A 22,345-nucleotide genomic window follows, 5' to 3' on the forward strand; every position below is an offset into this window, starting at 1 on the left:
TAGGACCTTAAATTAATAATGCTTTTCTGTGTCAACATCTATTTTGTCTGAAATTAAGACAGCTTGTCTTTCTTCAGATTCATGCCTGCCTTGTACATCCTTTTCTATTCCTTTAGCCTCAGCTTTCCCATGTCCTTGTTTTAGGTGTGTTTCTTCTAAAGAACATATGCTTGGATTTGAAAGAAATACAATGTTAGTATTTGTCTTACTTTATTTGTTGATAAGTAGTGCTTATTGAAACTGCTGACATATTTGGATGTGCTTTCAAATCCCAGTGTGTCCAGTCTCTATCAGCGTACACGTCAGGGCCGCTCATGTTCTCCAACCCCATGTCCCTTATGGTGGGGGATGGTGGTCCTGCCCTCAGTGTTGGGAGATGATGCACACAAATTATTTGGCAGACTGAACAACACAGATGGACGCTCAGTAAAGATTCCTTTTTTCCCCTGACCTCTTCCCCCTTTAGACAAACATGGGAAGACACAAATCTTATGACAAAGTGGGTGCTGGAGATGCTCAGAGCACCAGAGGTGGAGATTCTGCTCTTTAGTGCCAAACACCAGGAGAGTGAGGGCAGGAGGTGGAGACAGATGCTCCAAGTCAGAGCCAGTGGCCAGGCCATGGGTTGGGTGCTGCACAAAGCAGGTCATCTTATTCCTGCTTTACAGATGGGCAGGTCACTGAGGTTCAGGGAAGTCACTTACCCGGGGTCCCAAAAGCAGCCCTGAGGAGGAGTGCTGCTTGCAGTGTGACTTGGGCCTACATCTTTTCCAGTTCCTGCGGGCTTTTTGGAGGCCTGTGTGACTGTTTCACCAGCAATGTGTATCTCTCATCTGAGCTTTTCCCTGTTAACATTCTTTGCGTCTCTCAGCCTTGGCTTCACTGTGTGGCAGTCTGCCTGTGGGCAGGTATATCTGGGACTGTCTCAGAGATACTGACACAAGATCTCTGTTTCCCTGGGTCTCAACCTTCCTGTTTTGAACCTCACTCCTTGGTTTCTGTGACTCTTTACTTGTGACACAGAGGGGACAAGTCCAAGACACAAGAAGAAACACAGGGAGATATGTACAGTACACAACTGTATGGCAGGTCAAATGGTTAACATGCAACGGGATCATCAAAGAGAGGAAGATTGACAACCTGACAGTTAAGAACAGAGGCTGTGACATTCAGTTACAGACATGGACCCTGAAAGAGGGTCAGAGATACAGAACCGTGAGAGGCCAGACAGCGCACTGACAGCATGCTGGCAACCACAGAGTCCATGACACCAGGGGGATTCTGGGGTGACAGAAAGGGCAGACTCAATATGGTATTTTATCAAGGCCACTGTATGCCAGGCTTGTCTGACGGGTGGGGCTCTGGGAAAATCAGATTGCTCTTGCCCTGCAGGGCCCAGGGCTGTTGGGGGAGACAACAGTGTAGACATACATCAGGCCGACGCAGGGGTGAGCATGATGACTGCCTCCAGGAAGGCACCGGTCACAGTATATTCATTCAGAAGACACAGGTCAGAGCCTACTGAGTCCTGTGCTATGGGTACTGAGAATAAGACCCAGCCCCTGCTTTTGGAAGCTCTCAGTGTCTTTGGGAAACAGACTGCGAGCTCTGCAAGGAGTAAATAAACATGACAGGAAGTTGAAGAGAAGTTAAGGAGGTGTTCTGGAAGCATAGAAGGCAAGTTGAAGTCAGCTCAGAGAGGTAGGGGAGGCTTTGTTAGGGAGGGCTATGTGAAACGCCAGGGAGGAAAGAGAAGAGGAGGTTTCCAGGCACAGTTACAGAGGCACGTAGGTGGGAAAAATATGGCTTCTTCAGGAACCACAAGTAGTTCCACGTGACTGGTGTGTGGAAGGTGGGGGGACTACGATAGACAAGGCTGGGGCCAGGTCACAAATGATCATAAATGGCAGGTGAAGGAGTTTGCCATTATTCCCACAGGGCAGTACTCTGAAACCATTTTCACATCACTGCACACACACAAAAACGACAATATTCACATGTACATATGAGGGTACCTGGAGAGCTTGTTCGGGGCTGAAAGTGAGTTATGTCTTGGCATACTTATAAACCATTCAGGAAGGTTTGCCGTAGAAGGTACACTGAAGAGCTTTCCACCATGGAGTGACACAATCAGGTTTGGGTTGTAGAAAGAGCCCCCTGGTGTGGAGAATCAAACAATGGGAGAGGTCGGGGGAGAGAATGAAGGCAAGAGACCCCAGATGGATTCCAGATGAGAGGTGATGAGGGCTCACAGAAAGTGACGGAGGTGGAGAAGATGATTAGAGGTGAGTTTTCAGTAAAACCAACAGGGCTGATGACTGATGGGATGTGGAAGGGGAGGGCAGGGAGAAATGGATGCTGGGCAAGCATCAGGCTGCACCCTCGATTAAGGGAGATTGTGAAACAGACAGAGGGCCCGGAGAAGGCCTCACATAAGAGGCAGCCTCACAGGTTGGGCTTAGAGTTAGACGTGAATAGTGGAGTGAAACAATAGGCGTGAAGGCACGGAGGTGGGCGAGGGCCGGTACCCCTCCTGGGCTAAACAGGGGAGGAAAAGGCAAAAACAGTTACATGGGAACATGAAGCTGGAGCCCTCCTGCCCAGAGCATCTTGGGACCACTGAGTCCCAAAAGAAACTTCACTTGCCCTGGCTCTGAAGACAAATCCAAGTCCTCACCTCAGCTGTCCTTTCTCTGAGATGGGCCTGAGTGGGGTATGGAGGGCAGCAGGATCCTTCTGGAAGCTTCTCCAGATGGTCTGAATAGCTTTGTGTTCATTAGGCCCCTCCATCGGGGTCTCCAAATGCAGAGTTGTTCCCAGACAGCCCCAGAGTCTGCCCTTTAGCACCTCATCATTTTGGGGTACTATCACCCACCCCATTCTTTGTTCTTTTGGAACTCAGGGTTTTTCTTAGATGTTGAGCCTCTGAGGGGAGGATACTGTGTCCCGAGGGTTTTCTTGGGTTACTGCAGTACTGTGATGTGGATCCTCAGGTGAACCATAAGGGCTGAGCTGCGGCTAAAGGCCTTTCCACAGTCGCTGCACTTGTACGGCTTCTCTCCTGTGTGGATTCTCTGGTGCTCAATGAGGGAGGAGCTCTGTGCAAAGGCCTTCGGACAAACCTTACACTGATACGGCTTCTCTCCAGAGTGGATTCTCAGGTGGCGGATCAGAGCTGAGCAGTCACTGAAGGCTCTTCCACAACCGTCACACTTGTAGGGCTTCTCTCCGGTGTGGATGCGCTGGTGCTGAGTCAGGTGGGTGCTCTGGCTGAAGGCCTTCCCACACTCGTCACACTCATAGGGCCTCTCCCCTGTGTGCACCCGCTGGTGCTGGGTGAGATGGGTGCTGCGGCTGAAGGTTTTGCCACATTCCCTGCACTTGTAGGGTTTTTCTCCAGTGTGGATCCTCTGGTGCTGAGTTAGGTGGGTGACCCGGCTGAAGGCCTTCCCGCACTCTTTACACTCATGGGGCTTTGCCCCCGTGTGGATGACTTGGTGCTGGGCCAAGTGAGTGCTCCGGCTAAAGGCTTTCCCACACTCACTACAGGTGTAGGGTGTCTTCCGAAAATGGCTCTTCTGGTGTGCTTTGAGGGCAGAGGGGCTCTGGAATGTTTTCCCACATTCACCACACTTGGAAGACTTCTTCCTTGAGTATACACATGGCGACTCCGTCCCATAACCATCCAATGGATCAAATTTCTCTTCTGGTGTCTTCTCTTGTGAGATGAAATTTGGCCACATGTTGGGACTATTCCCCAAGGCACCAGGTTCACAGCTGGTCTGGTCTGTGGGAACATCCTTGTGAGGCTCTGAAGTTTTCCTGCAATCCATCTCTTGGGGGACAGACTTTGTCCAGATTTCCCCTGAGAGTCCTGCCTGCCTCTCTGAGCTGCCCTCAGGTTCACGAGCATCACCAAAGGCAGGTCCCAGGGAACCACCTCCTGCGAGGGTTTCAGTGGCCCTACCCAGTGGCTCGGACTCTTCCAAATCATTCTGCTTGCAGCTTGACTCTGAGAGCTCAGCTCCTGGTTCCTGTCCTGAAACAACCCAAACCACAGTGTCACCACTATTTCCACACAGGGCTTTCCCCATTCTGCCTGGGTCGTGGTCTTACTCTGTAAGGAGACAAATGGCCACTCCTGACATTTGGCCCCATTTCCAAAGTAAAGTTTCCCATTTGGTGTCCTGGATGACAAAGGGCATAGGGCTGTGTTCCCACACCATCAGAAACTGGATCACAGGTTCCAATCCTCCCCCACCCCACCCCCACCCCTGAAACTCTCCATTCTTCAAGGCTGCTGACTTGGGCTCAAGTGTCAGAAGGAAAACCCTAAGGTTGAACTGATCTGAAAGAATGAGAGTAAGTAAGCACACACAGGGGGTTGCCCTTGCCAAGTGCCTATGTACTTACTCCCCCTCGGGAGGCCCCAGCTCTCAGTGCCTTAGCCCTGGACCTAAAAAGCCTACCGAGCATTTTCTGCAGGTGACAGTAAAGACTGGCTGAATGAGGGAAGCAATTCCAGATGCTGGCAACTGTGCAGTTTTCCACAGGAGAATCTACCTCGAGCCCCAAGTTGACAACCACTGCTGAGGGTAAGTGGGTGACAAGCCCGCCTGGTGTCCCTAAGACCCTGGGAGGCCTGAGGCCCACTCTTTATAAACTGCTGTAAAGGTGGAGTGTGGTTGAAAGGTAGTTGGAGATTGGGTTGTGTATGAGGTCAGCCTGAACTGACCTTTGAATTGAACTGACCCTTGATGGGTGCATAAGGCACCGGAGTACACTTAATAGCATCACGTACTGGACAGATTCCAGGAAGAGATGGGAGCAGGCCGAATAATTGCTGCTCAAGTCCACAGTGGAGCCCCAGCCCTGCCACGAGCCAGCTCCAGAGCGTTGGGCAATCCTGCCCTCATCTGGACCTGTAAGAGAGAGCTACTATACTGCTCGCCTGCCAGGGCTGCTGGTCATCATTAGGCTCTCCAAGCACAGTGGGTAACTTCCATTGCCTCATTTCACCTTCAGTCTGCTCCCACAAGGACATACTGGAACACTGCATTTCAGACAAGGAAACTGAGACCCGGCTGAAGGAAGGTCTTGAGTACTCAACTGGTACAAGATCACACAGTTGGCTGGTGGTCAAATTGAAATTTCAGGTAAAGATTTCAGACTTCTGGGGTGCCTGGGTGGCTTAGTTGGTTAAGAGTCCGGCTTCAACCCAGGTCGTGATCTCATGGTTCGTGAGTTCTAGCCCCATATCGCATCAGGCTCTCTGCTGTCAACGCAGAGCCAGCTCTGGATCTTCTTTCCCCTTCTCTCTCTCTGCTCCTTCCCTGCTCATGTGTTCTCTCTCTCTCTCTCTCTCTCAAAAATAATAAAAATTGAAAAAATTAAAAAAAAAAAAAAAAAAGAGTTTTTAGACTTCAGATTTTGTCCTCTAGGCCCACACATGTCCTCCTAACTACCCAGCCTCCTCAGTCATATGCTTGGTCCCACATCCCTCTTCTTCCTCTATTCCAGCAACATTGCCCAACTGCTCTTCCCAGAATGTACCAGTTCGTACCACCGGGTCTTCACCCCCACCATTCCCTTTGCCTGGACTTCCACGTCCTTCTCCTTATCTCAGTGCCATACTGCCCTTTCTCTGAAGACTTTCTTGACCCTTCAAGAGGATGTGGCCACTATCCCCTCTCCCTGTCCCTGTGACCTCTGCCTGGCAGAGCTGATGGGCCCAAGGGAAGGCACATGACCAACCTCTCCAGAAAGGTCTGTTTCTCGAGGAGCTAAACAGTTATCCTAACAGCTACAGTTTCCACTGTGTTTAATCTGTACCAGACACTGTTACATGTGCTGCACAGGTGATGCTTCATTTACACCTCTCAATGACACCGAGGTAGGTATTATGAACTGCAATCGCCATTTTATTGACAGGGAAACTGAGGCACAGGAAAGTCACATGGCCAGGAGGAGGAGCTGTGGTTGGATCTACCAAGCCTTCATGATATTTCTGTTCTTTCTACTCACTGCACGCCTCCTCCCTAGAGCCTGGCATACACACACTATCTGCTATCATCAGGCAGGGCCAGGCCGGGCCCTTCCAGGAAGAGCCTTCACTCCCTGCTCTGGACTGCATCCGCTGGGACCTCCCTGGGCCGAGACATCTGTGTAGGTCCTCCAGAGCAAAGGTGCCCACTCTAGCCTAGGGCAGGTCTGACACACACAGATCCTGGAGGCCAGTAGAGGGAGGACACAGATCCTGGAGGCCAGCAGAGGGACACATGGAGACACCTGGCATTTTTGTCATCCCCTCCCCTGCTATAGGCTTCCAGCCCCCTCATCTGGGGGTACCAACAGCCTGGTTTTCCTTATTCACGTCAGTCCCTGAGATCTGGTCAGCCAAAAACAAGCACAAGACCCCAACCAGTTAAGTGGGACTCAGCCCAGGAAACTTTTACTGTTCTCCCCCTGGGGATTCTACATCGGTAAGACATAAGCCTGGGTTGCTGAGCCAACCATGTCTCCACTGAGGAGAGAAGCTACTTAAGAGTAAAGCTAATGTAGGAAAACCCAACTGAGAAACAGAACGAGAAAAAAAGAGTCCTGACGCCATCCACTGAGCTCCTGGATACAGCCAGGAGCTCCCTACTTTGCTGCAGTCAGTTTGAGCTCGGTTTTTGGACATTAGCAGTCAAAACAGATCTGCTTAGCACAGTGTGTGAGTTTGGGTGACGTACAAAGATGACAACAAGTGTGTGTGTGAACGACCCCAAACCCAAACCCTGCACTCCCACATTCCAGTCCAGGCTCTGCCCACAGTGTGCTGCAAACAGTCGCCTGTTGTTCCTTCTCACCTCTCTTGTCCAGTGACCGAGTCAGACCTTCTACCAGCATGGCAGCCTCCTCACCACTCTTGGGGAACTGGGCACCCACCCATGACTGGATCTTGGGTGGCAGTGCACCCAGGAATTGCTCCAGCACCAGCAACTCTAGCATCTGCTCCTTGGAATGTGCTTCAGGCTGCAGCCACTGGTGGCACAGTTCACGGAGCTGGGCCAGGGCCTCATGTGGGTTGGATGCCTCCTCATAGCAGAAGCGCCGGAAGCGAAGACGTGCAGCCTCAGGGTGGACAGTGTGGCCAGGGCTAGATTCCTGGACCTCAGAGAGGCTAGCCTCCTCATCCTCCACCTTCACACGTAGGAAACCATCCTGTTCCCAGGGCATGGGGCTCAGAGGGCTCTTGGGGATGGCCATCAAGCAGCAGCACTCCAGTGAGGCACAGAATGGCTGGAACGTTGGAACCGGGTCTGCAGGAATGTCAGAACTCTGTCATTATGTGGAACTTGGGGCTCTGCTCACATCTGTAGAGCAGGGCAGATACAGGCTTGGGGCCTGTAAGAGTGACTCTCTCACAGAGACACAGATGTTCAAAATAATCAGATGCCTAAGCACCATGCTAAAAGTTTGCATATAGTAACTCATTTAAAACTCTAAACAAACTCAGGAGGTAAGAATTTCCTTTCCATTTTGTGGATATGAAAACAGATATAGAAGAGGAAAAGATTCACCCAAAGCTTCTCAGATACTGAACAGATTGGGAGTTGCTGAGCTACAAACCCAGGCAGCCTGACTCCATGGCCAGTTTGCTTATGGTGTGCTCCTCCCACACAGAACCAGATCTCTCTATCTCACACACTCCCTAGGTAGCCACATGGTCATTCCTTCACTTTTCCCTTGCTAATTATTTTGGTTTCTGAGATGGATACTTAAAAATAAATGACTTTCTGCCTTCCTTTCTTTCCTCTTTTTTTTTAAATTTTATTTTTTATCTTTTAAAATTTACATCCAAGTTAGTTAGCATATTGTGCAACAATGGTTTCAGGAGTAGATTCCTTAGTGCCTCTTACCTATTTAGCCTATCTCCCCTCCCACAACCCCTCCAGTAACCCTCAGTTTGTTCTCCATATTTATGAGTCTCTTCTGTTTTGTCCCCTCCCTGATTTTATATTATTTTTGTTTCCCTTCTCTTATGTTCATCTGGTCCTCTTTTTTTTTTTTTTTAATGCTTATTTATTTCTTAGAGAGAGAGAGCATGAGAGCGAGTGAGAGTGGGTGCCGGAGGGGCAGAGAGAGAGAGGGAGAGAAAGAATCCCAAGCAGGCTCCACACTCAGCACGGGGCCTGATGTTGGGCTCGATATCACCATTGTGAGATCATGACCTGAGCCAAAATCAAGAGTTGGACACTTAACCAACTGAGCCACCCAGGTGCCCCTCCTCTTTTCTAATACATGTACTTAAGGCTGTAAATTTCCCTCTAAACACAGCTTTAGCTACACATCTATAAGTTTAATGTTGCATCTTCATTATCATTTAATGAGTTCAAAATATTTTCTAATTTCTGTTGTGGTTTCTTCTTGACTCCTGGGCTATTTGGAAATCTGCTACTCATGGGGCACCTGGGCAGCTCAGTTGGTTGAGTGTCCAACTTCACCTCAGGTCATGATCTCACAGTTCGTGAGTTCAAGCCCCACATCAGGCTCTATGCTGACAGCCGGAGCCTGGAGTCTGCTTTGGATTCTGTGTCTCCCTCTCTCTCTGCCCCTCCCCCACTCACATTCTGTCTCTCTTGAAAATAAACATTAAAAGATTAAAAAAAAATAAAAAAGAAAAGAAATCTGCTACTCCATTTCCAAACAACTACGGTTGTCTAGTTGTCTTTTTATTATTGATTGCTAGATTAAGTTTGTTGTGCTCAGAAAATGTGCTTTAGTCAATTTCAATCCTTTGAAATTTGCTGAAACTTGGTTTGTGACCCAGCGTATGGTTAACTTTGGTCAACATTCCACAAAAACTTAAATATCCACATAAACTTAAAAATAATGCAAAAAAAAAAGTACTATCATACAATCCAGCAATTTCACTTCTGGGCATTTATCCAAACGAAAATGAAAACACTAACTTGAAAAGATATATTAACCCCTATATTCACTGCAGCATTATTTACAATAGCCAAGATATGGAAGCAACCTAACTGACCATCAACAGATGAATGGATAAAGAAGATGTGGCACCTATACATACAATAAAATATTACTCAGCCATAATAAAGAACAAACAGCATGGATGGACCTTGAGGCTATTATGCCAAGTGAAATAAATTAGAGAAAGATAGGGGCGCCTGGGTGGCGCAGTCGGTTAAGCGTCCGACTTCAGCCAGGTCACGATCTCGCGGTCCGTGAGTTCGAGCCCCGCGTCAGGCTCTGGGCTGATGGCCCAGAGCCTGGAGCCTGTTTCGGATTCTGTGTCTCCCTCTCTCTCTGCCCCTCCCCCGTTCATGCTCTGTCTCTCTCTGTCCCAAAAATAAATAAAATGTTGAAAAAAAAATTAAAAAAAAAAAGAAAGATAAATACCCTATGATTTCAGCTATATGTGGATCTAAAAAACAAAACAAATGGACATACAAATCAAAATTAGATTCACAAATACGGACTGATGGTTGCCAGAGGAGAAGGGGATTTGGGACTGGGTGAAATGGGTGAAAGGGATTAAGAGGTGCAAACTTCTAGTCATAAAATAAATAGGTCATAGTGATGTAATGTATAGCACATGGAAAATAGATAATAAAATTGTATTAACTTTGTATGGTAAGAGATGGTAACTAGATTTATTATGGTGATCATTTTATACTGTATATAAGTGTTGAATCACTATGTTGTACAGCTGAAACTAATATAATATTGTATGTTAACTATACTGGAATTTTAAAAATGCAAAGCCTTCCTGGATAAATGATAAAAAATAAAGTAAACAACTTGATCAAAATTAAAACGTTTCATGATTTGAAGGACATCATCAAGAAAGCAAAAAGGCAACCCACAAAATGGCACGAAATATTTTCAAATTAGGTATCTGATAAGGAATACGTATCTAAACAACTCCATGGTAAAAAGATAAATAATCCAGCTAAAGAATGGGCAAAGGTTGGGGCGCTTGGGTGGCTCAGTCAGTTACGCATCCGACTTCAGTTCGAGTCATGATCTCATGGTCTGTGGATTCAAGCCCCGCATCCGGCTCTGTGCTGACAGCTCAGAACCTGCAGCCCGCTTTGGAGTCTGTGTCTCTCTGCCCCTCCCCCACTCACGCTCTGTCTCCCCAAAATGAATAAACGTTAAAAAAAAATTAAGAGTGGGCAAAGGTTTTGACTAGACAGTTCTTCAAAGAAGATACACCAATGGCCTGGAGGCAACATGAAAACATGCTTGACATCATGACTACCAGAGAAATGCAAATCAAACCCACAGTGAGATACCGCTTTACACCTGCTAAGATGGCTAAAATCAAAAAGACAGGTAACAAATGTTGGTTGGCACATGAGCCGTGGTCTTGGGCACAGGGAGAAGCAAAGGTTAGTGAAACAAGACCCCAATCCTGCAACTTTTCAGCGGCAGGTGGCAACTTCTCACAAAACTGTGTTCTAGCCCCTAACTCCACCCTGAGGCTCGCTTGGGCTTCTTGTGCCCTTGCCCTTGCCGTTATCCCCGATCCCCATCTTCTCAGCCTTTGCCCCTATTATTCTTTTGCTCTAAAATCTCTTTGCACCTACTTTTTCCCGGTCCTCCAGACTGCACTTTATCTGCCGTCTTCTCCAAGAGTTGTAGGAGCACTTGAGAGCAAGCTGAGTATCCTTCTGAGTGCCCTGGGTCTCTCTTTTCCCAGCTCTGGCTAGAACCATATGTTGCCCCAGAGAGACTGAGCACACTGGGGCCCACAGTGCCCAGAGCACGGCCTATGTCAAGTGCATAATACAGAGGTGCTGAGCAAATGGAGGGACCAGGAAAGGCTGAGCATGGTCACCCACAGATGTGGGGAGTCACTGTACAGGGGAGGAGGAGCAGGAATGGCAGGGATGACGAGAAATGCAGCAAGATTCCAAGCTCCCTTTTCTGCACCCCTGAAACTCCTGTTCTGGAAAATCTGAGACATGTGGACCCATCTCCCAACGTGCTGACCTCACATCAGGTCAAGGTCCCCGATCCATGAGTGTTCAACCAACTGAGCAGAGCGGTTCTCCCATTTCTCTGTCCTTGCGAGTCACCGACCTGGTAAGTGGCACCTACCTCAGAGGGCTGCTGTGAGGTTACCCAAGGCGATCCGCGACAAACGTCCAGTACCGGCCTGGCACACTGCAGACACGGGGTGAACAACCAACCTGACACTCCACAGCCTCCTGCCAGACTCGGGCCCACGGCCGGTGCTGGGGAACATATCCACAAAGCCGGCTGGGGACCGCGGTCAATTCCGGCTGCAGACAGGCGGAAGCGAAACTCTCCGTCGCATCCTTGGCAAACTCTGCAAATCACCCGCATCTCAGTACCCTGACAAAATCTTAGCCCCGCAGTGACAGGCGCACACCCTGCCTCAGGCACCGTGTCAGCCACCCAGGAGCACACTTCTGTGTCACTCACCAGTGGAATTCCCCCACAGTCACTCACAGTCCCTGACCACCGTCTCAGCCAGGGACGCTCTGCGTCCCGCCTGAAGTCACGCGGCCGGCCGCACCCCCGCGCTCTCCTCACATCACACGACACCCCCGCGAAACCTCCGACCCCCGTCGCCGTCAGCCGCACCCCACGTCCGACGGTCACCCACTGCCACGCTGTCGGTAGGAAGCGCACACCCGCACGCGCCGACGCAGAAGCACAACCTCTCAGGCACACACACAGCCGGCCAGTCGGTCCCACGTGCGACCGGTGAGTTCTACACTCGGTCTGCGCGTCGGTCCCGCTCACTGCCCGTCAGTCGGTCCTCCAGGCGCGCCGCTCGCGGTCAGCACCTCAGTCCCCGTCGGCGGGTCGGCCCCGCAACACCCGGCTCCGTTCGCCGCCAGCGCTGGCGCCTTCCCGGCCTGGGACGTTTCTTTCCGGCCACGACCCCCGCAGACCCCACCCAGGCCCACCCCACACGCGCGGCGGCCGCCACTTCCGGGAGCGCGCACTGAGGCGCCACACGGGCAGGGCCGCCTGCGCGCCCGCTCGCCGGGACCACAACTCCCAGGATGCGCCGCGCTGCCCAGCAGGCGCCCCTGCGCGCGGACCGCAACTTTGAGCTCGCGTCGCGTCTTAGGCTCCACGGCCCCAGCGCCGCCCTCCCGCCCTCCTGGACTACAATCACCCGAAGGCCCCGCGCCCTCAGCCCGCGCCCCCTGGGGCACGCCGGGGGTTGTAGTCTCTGCAGGGCAGTGGGTAGAAGGCTGGGCCTTTGTGGGGTTGTGGTGGCTGCGAGTGAAGGGGCGGGCGGGGGGCTGTGTGGGAGGTGGAACCGTGCATAGTGCGTGGGGTGAGGGGAGAGGGTGTCACTGTGTGGGGTGTGCATCGTGTGTAGTGTGTTGCTTACTGTGACCATACACAGGTGATTCCACGTGTCTGTCCTGTGTGACCCCTGGTGCTCTAGAGGTTGGGCTGCGCGTGTCATTCTCTGTGACCACACGTGTGGGTATTTCTGTGCGTGTAACTGTGTGTGGGTGGGTGTGACCTTTGTGTTGGTTATGGTATGTGATAATTCTGCAGCCACATGCGGCCGTCACGTTGTGTGATGGTGTTTGAGACAGAGACATGGAGGTGCCCAGGAGGGCCTGATACAGCACAAAGGCCCCAGACTGTGTATGATTACACTGTGTGTTGCTTCAGTGACTGTGACTGTGATCATGGATGTGATTGTGTGATACTATGGATGTCTGGACATGTGATTGTATGTGAGAATGTGTTCTCTGTGTGTGCATGTGGGTGTGTGAGAGAATTTAAGCAGGAGACCCCAGCTGGGGACCCAGGACAAGGAGGGTGGTGGCCCAACCTGTGTGCAGGTGAGGCTTTGAGGTTCGCCCGGCCCGTGCTTATTGCCCCCAGCCTGTCACCATGTCCCCTTCAGCTCATCAGACCTTTGCATGCAGCCAGAATGAGCACTTTGTCTTCCTTCCCCAGATGCATACTGAGCAGCCAGTAAGGACCATCGCTATTCCAGATGGGACATTGCAATGAAGAGGAGAGGCACGGCCTGCCTCCATGGAGCTGATGTTATTTTAGGGAGGCAGATGGTAATCAAAGAAACAAGAACTGTTTCTGAGGAGTTAGCATCCCAGCTGAGGCCTGAATAAAGGGAAGGACTCAGAATTTTCCAGGTATGAAATGCAAATGCCAAGGCCCCAAGGTGGGTGCAGACAAGGAGGCCCAGCTGGAGTGGATTGAGGGAAGGAGATAGGAAAGGACAGGGTCAGAATGGGGAGGCTTGTAGGGGGCAGATCTTGCAGGGCTTATGGGCCATGAATGGACTTTGATGTCTACCCTCAAAGAGGTGGGAGCCATGGGAAGCCTTTGGGCAGAAGACTGTGCTGTGACTTTAGCTCTGTAGGATTCTTGTGGTGGTTACAAGGGAAGACTGTTGGGGTGAGGGTAGAGGTAGGGAGACCTGGGAGGTGAATGCTGCTGGAGTCCTGGTTAGCAGAGTAGGTCAGATCACGATGGTGGAGGTAGAGGTGTTGATCAGTGGTCAGATAGAGATCTGTTTTGAAGGTGGAGTGGACAGGGTTAATGGGTTGAAGCGCAGCATCCAAGGGCAGAGCAAGGCTGGCTCAGGACCCTGAAAGTATTTTCGTTTGCTACAGCTGCCATCACAAAATACCACAGGCTGGGTGACTTAAACAATAAACTTTTATTTTCTCACACTCTGGAAGCTGGAAGTCCAAGATCAAAGTGTTGTTGGCAGGGTTGGTTTCTCCTGAGTCTTCTCTCCTTGGTTCGTAGATGGCCACTTTCTTGCTGTGTCCTCACCATGGCCTTTCCTCATTAGCATGCCCCTGGTCTCTCTCTCCCAGTCATACTGGAACAGGGCCTACCCACATGACTTTGTTTAATGTTAATTACCTCTTTAAAGGTCTTATATCCAAATACAGTCACATTCTAGGGCTTAGGTTAGGATATTAACATATGAATTTGGGGGGGGGGGACACACTTCACTCCATAATGGGTCGAAGGGGCATTGGTATGACAGTGGGGATACTTTCTGGGAGGCTCCTGAGGAGAGGAGAGAGAGGGTAGCATCTAGAGGAGACCCAGGTGCCAGGGAGGAATGAGCCCAGACTGACAGTTAGTAGGTGTGGGGTGACCTGGAAACTCCATGGGAGCTTCCCTCAGGGCGTTCCTCTCTGTACAGATTGTGAGTCTGTGCTGTTAGAGCTGGGAGGAGTCCTGCCCTTTCCACGGCCTGAGGCCAAGGTATTCTTTGCCTTTAGCACAGCACAAGAAAAGTTTGCTGAAGAACAAGGAATGAATAACTGAATGGCAGATGGACAGACAACTGGATTCTCATTTACCTTCCATATGCACCATGGCCCTTCAACTCCATACTCCAGACCTTGGGAGACCCCTTTTGTGCTTATTCTCTGATTATTCAACCAGTGTTCTAGGCCTCTGGGCTTTCCTGAATAGACTTTCCTCTCTTCCTCTCTGTCTCTTTCTCATCCTCTCCCCAGATTTCAAACCTCATCTTTTTGAGGAAGTGTTCGTTTTAACTTGGCACTGTATCAATCAGTTATCCTCTGTAATTAACGGTTTCAACAGTTCAGTTACTGACAGAAACAAGCACTTATTCCTCTCATGAGTCTAAGGATTGGCTATTCTGGCTGGGGCTTGGCTCCAGGCTACAGGTTGGGTCCATCTTTGTTGCACTTGCTTTGTAGGGCTCATGGTGATGGCAGAGATGCCAGCACGCTTGCGCCTAGGCTCAAGACTAACATACTAGCAATGCCACTCACATTCCATTGGCCAAATGAGTCACGTGGCCACACCCAAAGTTAAGGAAAGGGTATCCATGCTGTCCTTAGTGAGAGGAACCACAAATGTGGCCAAAGGTGTGTACACGAGGAGCGGTGAAGAAATGAGCCAGTAATTCCATCCACATCATCAATCCTTTTGATTTCTTTCTTTCAGTTCAGAAAAGTCAACAAAGTTAACATTTGTGATCTTGGTTTCTTTCTGATCAAGGAAGGCGACCACAGAGCATATTCAAGGACCTGCTGCAATCCATCCCGAGGATAATAATGGAGGTCGTCAGAAAAGAGATCTCATGAGGGTCTGTGTTCACACACTTTGGCGCTCCTGAGGCCTACTCAGGGAACCGGAACAGAGGTCCTACTGAGGACATAGGGCAACATTTGCTTTTCTGGGAAAAAGAATTTAAGCAATGGTCAGTCCCCAGCATGGAAAATCCTAGTGTGGGGAGAGGTTATGGAGGCAGTGAATCTGTGAGGAGTGTCAGGATACCTTCGAGCCCTGTCAAACAAAAGAATGTTGCTGTGGAGAAGACACCACACATGTTAGTCACACATGGAGGAAGCTTTGAGCAGGTTCCAGAGCCAGATGTGTTGTAGGCAACCTGTGTGGACAGGAAGCCCTGCAGGTGTGGCTTGTGTGGAAAGAGTTTCAAGCAGCACTTGGCCTTCTCTGTGCACTAAGGGACTCAACCTAGGAAAAGCCTTATCTGTGTAGCACCTGTGGGAAAGTCTTTTTCCCAGTCTGACCGCACTGAGCACCAGAGGATCCATATTGGAGTGAAACCCTCCGAATGCCATGAGTGTGGAAAAACCTTCATTCAGAGCTCCACACTCACAATGCACCAGAGGACCCACACTGGAGAGAACCAGTACAAATGTAGGCAAAGCCTTCTTGGGGAACTCAGACATGTGGAAACACCTGCAGATTCGCACAGGGGAGAAGCCCTACCAGTGTTGGAATTGTGGGAAAGCCTTCAGGTGGAGCTCACCCTGATCCACTGTCAGAGGACACACAGTGGTGAGGAGCCGTGTGAGTGTATTGAGTGTGGCAGGCCTTTGGGCAGAGTTCCACACTCAGTGTCACAAGATCCACACAGGCAAGAGGACTTACGAGTGCTTAGACTGTGGCAGAGCCTTTAAAGGCAGCGCAGACCTTGGCCAGCACCAGCGGGGCCGGATGGGTGAGAGGCCCTGTGCCTGGCGGGAGTGTGGCAAGGCCACAAGGCCTTCGTCCAGCGGTCACACCTCAGCCAGCACCAGTGCACCTACATGGGCCAGAAGCCCTGCCTGTGCAGGGAGTGTGGCAAGGCCTTCAGCTACAGTTCACACCTGCTTCAGCACCACAGCACCTGGTAGCTGTGCTCTCTCCACTGCCCACATCACCTCCCACCATCTTGAAGGCCTGAGGCATCTCATCTCCCTCCTCCTACACCTCATAGACTCTCATTGCTTCCCTCCCCTTTGCCAGGGTTTGCCCTTTTACCTGGTCCTCTTCCCATATCCTTTCCTCTTTACAAATTAAGGGGACACCTGGGTGGCTCTGTCACTTAAGCATCCGACTCGTGACTTCAGCTCGGGTCATGATCTCACAGTTTGTGAATTCAAGCCCCACATTGGGCTCTGCGCTAACAGGACAGGGCCTGCTTGGGATTCTGTTTCCCTCTCTCTCTCTGCCCCTCCCTGCTTACTATCTCTCTTTCTCTCAAAATAAATAAAAATAAACTTAAAAAAATAAAAATTAACTTTTTTTGAGCTATAGTTCACATACCTTAAGTTCACCCTTCTAAAGTATACAGTTCACTTTTTAGTATAATCACAAGGTTGTGCAACCATCACTGCTCTCTAATTCCAAAAGGCTTACATCACTCCCAAGACAACCCCCATGCTTATTAGCAGTCACTCTCTATTCCCTCTGCCCCTGGCCTCTGACACCCATTAATCTGCTTTCTGCCTGCATGGATTTTCTTGCTCTGATATTTTGTGTAAATGGCCTCTTAGTATTTTCTGACCACTGACAGACACACCAAAGGGATCCTAATCCAAGGAACCCTTTGTTTTCCTCAACCAAAACCCATGTCACCCGTCAAGCACTGAACTGGGCTTTGGCCTGTGGGTGGCACTGATCGCCTCTATCTCCTTGGGTCTTCTTCATCTTCCTTATGGTTTGCTGTCTTCTGTTGTCAAAGGAACAGCCCTAAGATGCTCACTCCCAAAAATCATACCAATAAATCACCTCTTCAGTGGGCTCCTTTTGTATACCAGTTCTGCCTCTTACTCTCTCCTGCTCAGGCAAATGACTTCACTTCTCTGGTCCTCTACTTCTTTCTCCATAACCTGGAGATAATAAACCTGACTTTGTAACATGGAGATCTGGAGATAAGATACTCTCACCTCTTCTTAGCTGATCATGATACCCTCTGCTTACCTGTGTCCATGGTGAGAGGCAAAGGTGTGCCTGTTCAGACATAGCCATACACTTAGACTCACACAGACATACAGATAACACAACTTGTATCCAGAATATATAAAGAGCTCTTATAACTCAACAGCAACAAATCAATTTAAGAATGAGCAAAGGCTACCTAGGTTGTTCCATTGGTTAAGGGTCTGACTCTTGATTTCAGCTCAGGTCATGATCTCATGGGTTCATGAGTTTGAGCCCTGCGTGGGGCTCTGTGCTGACAGTGCAGAGCCTGCTTGGGATTCTCTCTCCCTTTCTCTCTCTGCCCTTCCCCTCCTTGTTCTCTCAATACATAAACAAACAAGCATTAAAAAAAAAAAAGAATGGGCAAGGACTTAGTAAGCATTTCTCCAAAGAAATCAAATGGCCAATAAGCATATGAATGATGCTCAACATCCTTTGTCATCATGGAAATGCAAATTAAAACCACACTGTGGTGGTACTTCACACCCACTGGCTACAATCAGAAAGGCAGGTAGCAATGAGTGTTGGCAAGGATGTTGAAAAACTGGAACCCTCATCTATTGCTGGTGGGAATGAAGAATGATGCAGCCTTTGTGGAAAACAATTTAGCATTTCCACAAAAAGTCAAACATAGAGTTACCTTATGACCCATCAATTCTAAGAGAACTGAAAACATGTGCCCACACAAAGTGTTCATAGCAGCATTGTTCATCATAGCCAAAAAGTGTAAATAACCCAGTAACCCCCATCAACCAGTGAATGGATAAACAAGATGTGATCTATTCATACAATGGAATATTATTCAGCCATAGAAAGTAACCCAGTGCTGGGACCCCTGGGTGGCTCAGTTGTTTAAGCGTCCAGCTTCGGCTCAGGTCATGAGCTTGCAGTCTGTGCGTTCGAGCCCCACATTGGGCTGCTGCTGTCAGCTCGGATCCCGTTTTGGATCCTCTGTCCCCCTCTCTCTGCCCCTACCCTGCTTGTGCTCTCTCTTTCTCAAAAATAATAAATATTAAAAAGAAAAAAAGAAAGTAACGTAGTGCTGACAATGGATGAACCTTGAAAACATTATGCTCAATGAAAGTAGCCGGATGCAAAGGTCACATGTTTTAAGATTCTATTCATATGGAATATCCAGAAAAGGCAAATCTGTAGAGACAGTAGATTAGTGGTTGTCGGGGGCTTGGAGGAGGGGGGATGGAGAGTGACTGCTAATGGGTATTGGGTTTTTGTTTGGGGTGATAAAAATGTTCTGGAATTAGTGGTGGTGGTGGCACATCATAGTGAAAACACTACAAACCACTGAATTGTACACTTTAGGAGTGTGAACGTGAATTCCATCTTATTTTAAAATGCTGTTATAAAAAAAAAATAGACATAGGAGCACCTGGGTGGATAAATCTGTTGAGCGTCTGACTCTTGATTTCAGCTTAGGTCATGATCCCAGGGTCGTGGGATTAAGCCCTATGTTGGGCTCCACTCTGAGTATGCAGCCTGCTTGAGATTCTATCTGTCCCTCTTCCCCGCTCTCTTTTTCTAAAAAGAAAGAAAGAAAGAAAGAAAGAAAGAAAGAAAGAAAGAAAGAAAGAAAGAAAGAAAAGAAAAGAAAAGAAAGAAAAGACACACGTATGAATGCATGCAGACATACCCAGAGGTACCTACTAGAGGCAGGCTCTCCCACCAGCCCAGCCCCTGCCTGGCGGACGTAGCAGCTGCCTGCAGGCCTTGGATTTCATCCCACAGACCATCTCAGCACCAAGGTGGGGCATATACTACCACTTTGTGTGTCAGCCAAATCTCACTCTCAGGACTCCAGGGGGAGAGGCCCAGATGCTCCCTCTGCTAGGTAGCTGCCTTGGCATCCAGGGTCATCCAGCTACCGTGGGGAATGTGTGTGGAAGTGTAGAAGTATGGGAATGAATGTCAGCAGTGTGCATGTTGTTAAAGTTATTCCTAGCAGCAGTTAAAGTAGTAAAAATAGATTTTATTAAGAAAAACTATTGCAAAGTGGGAAATAGATCTCATTATAGAACTGGGCTCAATTCTGAATCCAGTGAGGACAAGTGGGGATTTATAGTCAGGAAGCAGGGTGGGTACCAGCGGATAAACAGTTACTAAGAGAAAACCTCGGGGCGCCTGGGTGGCTCAGTCAGTTGAGCGTCCAACTCCGGCTCAGGTCATGATCTCACAGTTTGTGAGTTCGAGCCCCACGTCTGACTCTGTGCTGACAGCTCAGAGCCTGGAGCCTGCTTCAGATTCTCTCTCTCTGCCTCTCCCCTGCTCATGCTCTGTCTCTGTCTTAAAAATAAGTAAAACATTAAAAAAAAATAAAAAAAAAAAAGAGAAAATCTCAGGGGTAAGGGGACATCTAACAGGATTCTCGCTGAAGGCGGGCCAAGGGGATCAGACATCACAGGGTGGGGAAGGGGGAGAGGGGGAGGAACCTGAGTAGACAGTGAGAGTGATCATATTTGGAAGGTGGGAAATTCTCCCTAAACTGACTTAGCAAGACTTTTCCTGGAACTAGACTCTATAAGAAAGGACACAGGAGCTCGAGGTTTGAGGCCTCATCAAACTCTCCTCAGAACAGCCTGACTGAAGTTTGGTCATGGAGAGAATCTTTGTCAGTGTGCGAGTGTGCGATGTTGTGTGAGGGTGTGTTCAAGTGCAGATGCACACCCCACCAGTGGCCACCCCAAGGAGTGAACGGAGAGCCCTGAGGCCCCATGGACTCCCCCTTGCCCGGATACCCAGACTCTGCCTCCTGCAGCCAGTGCCCCAGAGCCCACAGCTCCCTGCCCTCCACACAGCATCTGGACAGCTCTTTGCACGCAGATGTTTGATATAAGAACCACACGGGTGAGCAATCAATAGTAATAGGCAAAGAACTTGAAGACCACCTGGCCTTACAGAAAGAATGAATTGCCCTGGGGACATTCTCCGGATAGGCCCCTGCTCCCGTGTGGTGCTGTGTCAGCCTCTGCCCTGACCATCGGACGCCAGCAGAGCTCAGTCTTTTCCATGTGAAAGCGCAGGCCCCTACAACTGCTGCCCTCGCCCCCTGGCCAGCCACACTCCCGCAGGGCCATTCATGCTAGTTGCTGGTTGCACTTCTTTCTCATCACCCGACCGCAGCCGATCTGTGACCATCATTCACCTGCCCCAGAGGGAGGCTGCTTCCTGGTGCAACAACACTCGCACCCAACATACGCTTTCTCTACCAGTTAACATGTTAAATACTTGCAGGCTGGGGGTCACCATCCCCATTTTACAGACAAGGAACATGAGGGACAGAAGCAGAGAGTGAAGACCCAGAACTCATCTGGGGAGGGCTGGGCTTCAAACCCATGGAACTGGTTTTAGCTGGTTACGCCTGATCACCCCTTGAGGGAAGGAAGCAAAGTATGCTGAGGACTGGCACTGTCACATCCCTTCTCGTCCCTCCACCTTGCTGCCAAGACACGGTCCCTGTTTTTACAGAGGCTGAGTGGGCGGCCCACTGCAAGCCTGCCCCATCCATGCCATGTGGTGCCTCAGAGGCTCCCCAGCTGCCCAGGTCTTCCTGCCTCTCAGCCTGGTCCCTGGGGCTCACGCGGAACGCTCTCCCAAAGGTGCACTGCCTGAGGCAGTCTTGCTCCTACAAAACCAAGTTGCCTCTTCTCCTGGGAGACTCCTGAGCATTCTGACCTACACTGCCTCCAGTCGGCTGACACCTCTTCTCTGGTGTGCTGTGGTAGAAGCTGTGACACTTGGCCAGGTAAGGAGGTGTCACTGGTCACCAGCTGTGCAGGGTCATTGTGCAGTAGAGTAGAACTCAGCAGATCTGGGGTGTCCAAACTGCACATTACAAAGAATGGATTGGCCCTTGGATGGCAAGCCCTTGGAATATCCTGCCTGATAAGAGTCTTTCCTTACTGGGAGCCTTAGGCTACGTCTGTGATTTATGATGGGGACCTTGAGTCACACTGTACCAGGCTGATCTCTGAGACAGCTTGAGGCTCAGTAACTAAGGCCAGTCATGCAGGCATTCTGCATGTATGTGGTCACCCCCGGTAAATATCAGCAGGCTTGGGTGACCTTCCCTGGCTGCCAGTACTCCATGTGTATTGTCACTCTTAGCAGGAAGTATGGAGCAGTCTGTGTGACTGCACTGGGACAGGACAAATGGCAGCTTGTACCTGGTGTCTCCTGAATTTGTTTGTGTACTTTCTACCTTTGTGATTATAATCTTATCCTTTTCACTATAATAAACAGTATCTCTACCTTTTCTGACTTCTAGGAGTCCTTGTGAGTCACTGAACCTGCAGGTGGTCTTGAGGACTCCCTTGCAGTCGTTTTGCATTTGGTGTCTTGCTGGTTCACTCACTCATTCCCTGTGGATTTGGGCCCTGCCATGTGACAGGGGATAGGTCTATAGAGGCATGAGACAGGGATGTATGCTAAAGGGGCTCTAGGTCCAGGGTGGGCTCTGAATGAGGACACGGACAATGACAACACAAGGTCCGTGCCACCATGGGGAGCACAAGGGGATTCAGCCAGTGAGGAGGTGCCCTGGAGCTGATACCGAGGACAGGAGACCAAAACAAGCTGGGATTGGACAACAAAGGCTGCCTGTGGGATGGCTGGAAATGAACCTGGAAAGATGGGCTTTGGTGATTGAGTGCAGGGGCTTCAAGGCCAGACTGCACTCTGATGGCCACAGAGAATCCAAGTGAAGCTGTGCAGAGAAGTGAAAGACCACACCTGTGCTGGAACAAAGGAACGGCTCCAGGAGGCATGTGACCAATGTCTGGACTGAGCAATGGCTGCCCAGCTCCTATTTTTGCCTTTGCCTCAAGTCAGCCAGATGAGGACTTGACCTGCTTTTTCAGGTGCGACCCAATCACCCCGCCATCTCACATTCTTGAGGGAACATTAAATTCTAGAGCTGCCTCCTTACAGTAAATACCCCTGGCATATACTGAAAGGGATGGGGGAACTGTTTGCCACTCTGTCCTTATCTGCTAACTCCCATGTTTTCATCCTGAAAAATGAGTGGCTTTTAGCTGGTGGCCTCAGGCAAGTGGTTTAACTTCTCAAAATCTCAGCTCCTTTTCTA

At 49.8% G+C, this 22,345-nt stretch overlaps 1 protein-coding gene and 2 long non-coding RNA genes across 5 annotated transcripts; 2 read left to right on the forward strand and 1 right to left on the reverse strand.

Annotated features, from left to right (window-relative positions):
* Positions 1 to 193: 193 nt before the first annotated feature.
* On the reverse strand, positions 194 to 11,979 carry ZSCAN22 (zinc finger and SCAN domain containing 22). 2 transcript variants are annotated; one of them, XM_040465289.1, is made up of 4 exons: positions 11,832 to 11,979; positions 11,116 to 11,347; positions 6,852 to 7,304; positions 194 to 4,039 (listed from the first exon to the last, which is right to left on the reverse strand). In XM_040465289.1, exons 3-4 carry the CDS (start codon positions 7,249 to 7,251, stop codon positions 2,964 to 2,966), a joined length of 1,476 nt encoding a protein of 491 aa, XP_040321223.1. In that variant the 5' UTR covers positions 7,252 to 7,304; positions 11,116 to 11,347; positions 11,832 to 11,979; the 3' UTR covers positions 194 to 2,963. The 2 variants fall into 2 exon arrangements, with proteins under 2 accessions (XP_040321223.1, XP_040321224.1); XM_040465290.1 differs by lacking the exons at positions 11,116 to 11,347; positions 11,832 to 11,979 and having other exon boundaries at positions 6,852 to 7,855.
* On the forward strand, positions 4,033 to 5,113 carry LOC121023431 (uncharacterized). Its single transcript, XR_005787388.1, has 2 exons — positions 4,033 to 4,595; positions 4,809 to 5,113. It is a non-coding gene; the product is annotated as an uncharacterized LOC121023431 (long non-coding RNA).
* LOC121023423 (uncharacterized) lies at positions 11,627 to 15,431 on the forward strand. 2 transcript variants are annotated; one of them, XR_005787378.1, is made up of 3 exons: positions 11,627 to 11,748; positions 12,976 to 13,172; positions 15,034 to 15,431. It is a non-coding gene; the product is annotated as an uncharacterized LOC121023423 (long non-coding RNA). The 2 variants fall into 2 exon arrangements; XR_005787377.1 differs by lacking the exon at positions 15,034 to 15,431 and adding an exon at positions 14,283 to 14,493.
* The last annotated feature ends 6,914 nt before the right edge of the window (positions 15,432 to 22,345 follow it).

This window comes from Herpailurus yagouaroundi, unplaced genomic scaffold (genome assembly GCF_014898765.1).
Source record: "Herpailurus yagouaroundi ecotype Mexico unplaced genomic scaffold, PumYag 557, whole genome shotgun sequence".
Classification (NCBI taxonomy): domain Eukaryota; kingdom Metazoa; phylum Chordata; class Mammalia; order Carnivora; family Felidae; genus Herpailurus; species Herpailurus yagouaroundi.

What these genes read in the sequence shown, in the direction of transcription:
- ZSCAN22 (XM_040465289.1), bottom strand. Translation starts at nt 7,251, where the DNA reads ATGGCCATCCCCAAGAGCCCTCTGAGCCCCATGCCCTGGGAACAGGAT. An exon ending in TCGGTCACTGGACAAGAGAG is followed by an intron (nt 4,040 to 6,851) that starts GTGAGAAGGAAC and finishes GGGTTGTTTCAG; the next exon opens with GACAGGAACCAGGAGCTGAG.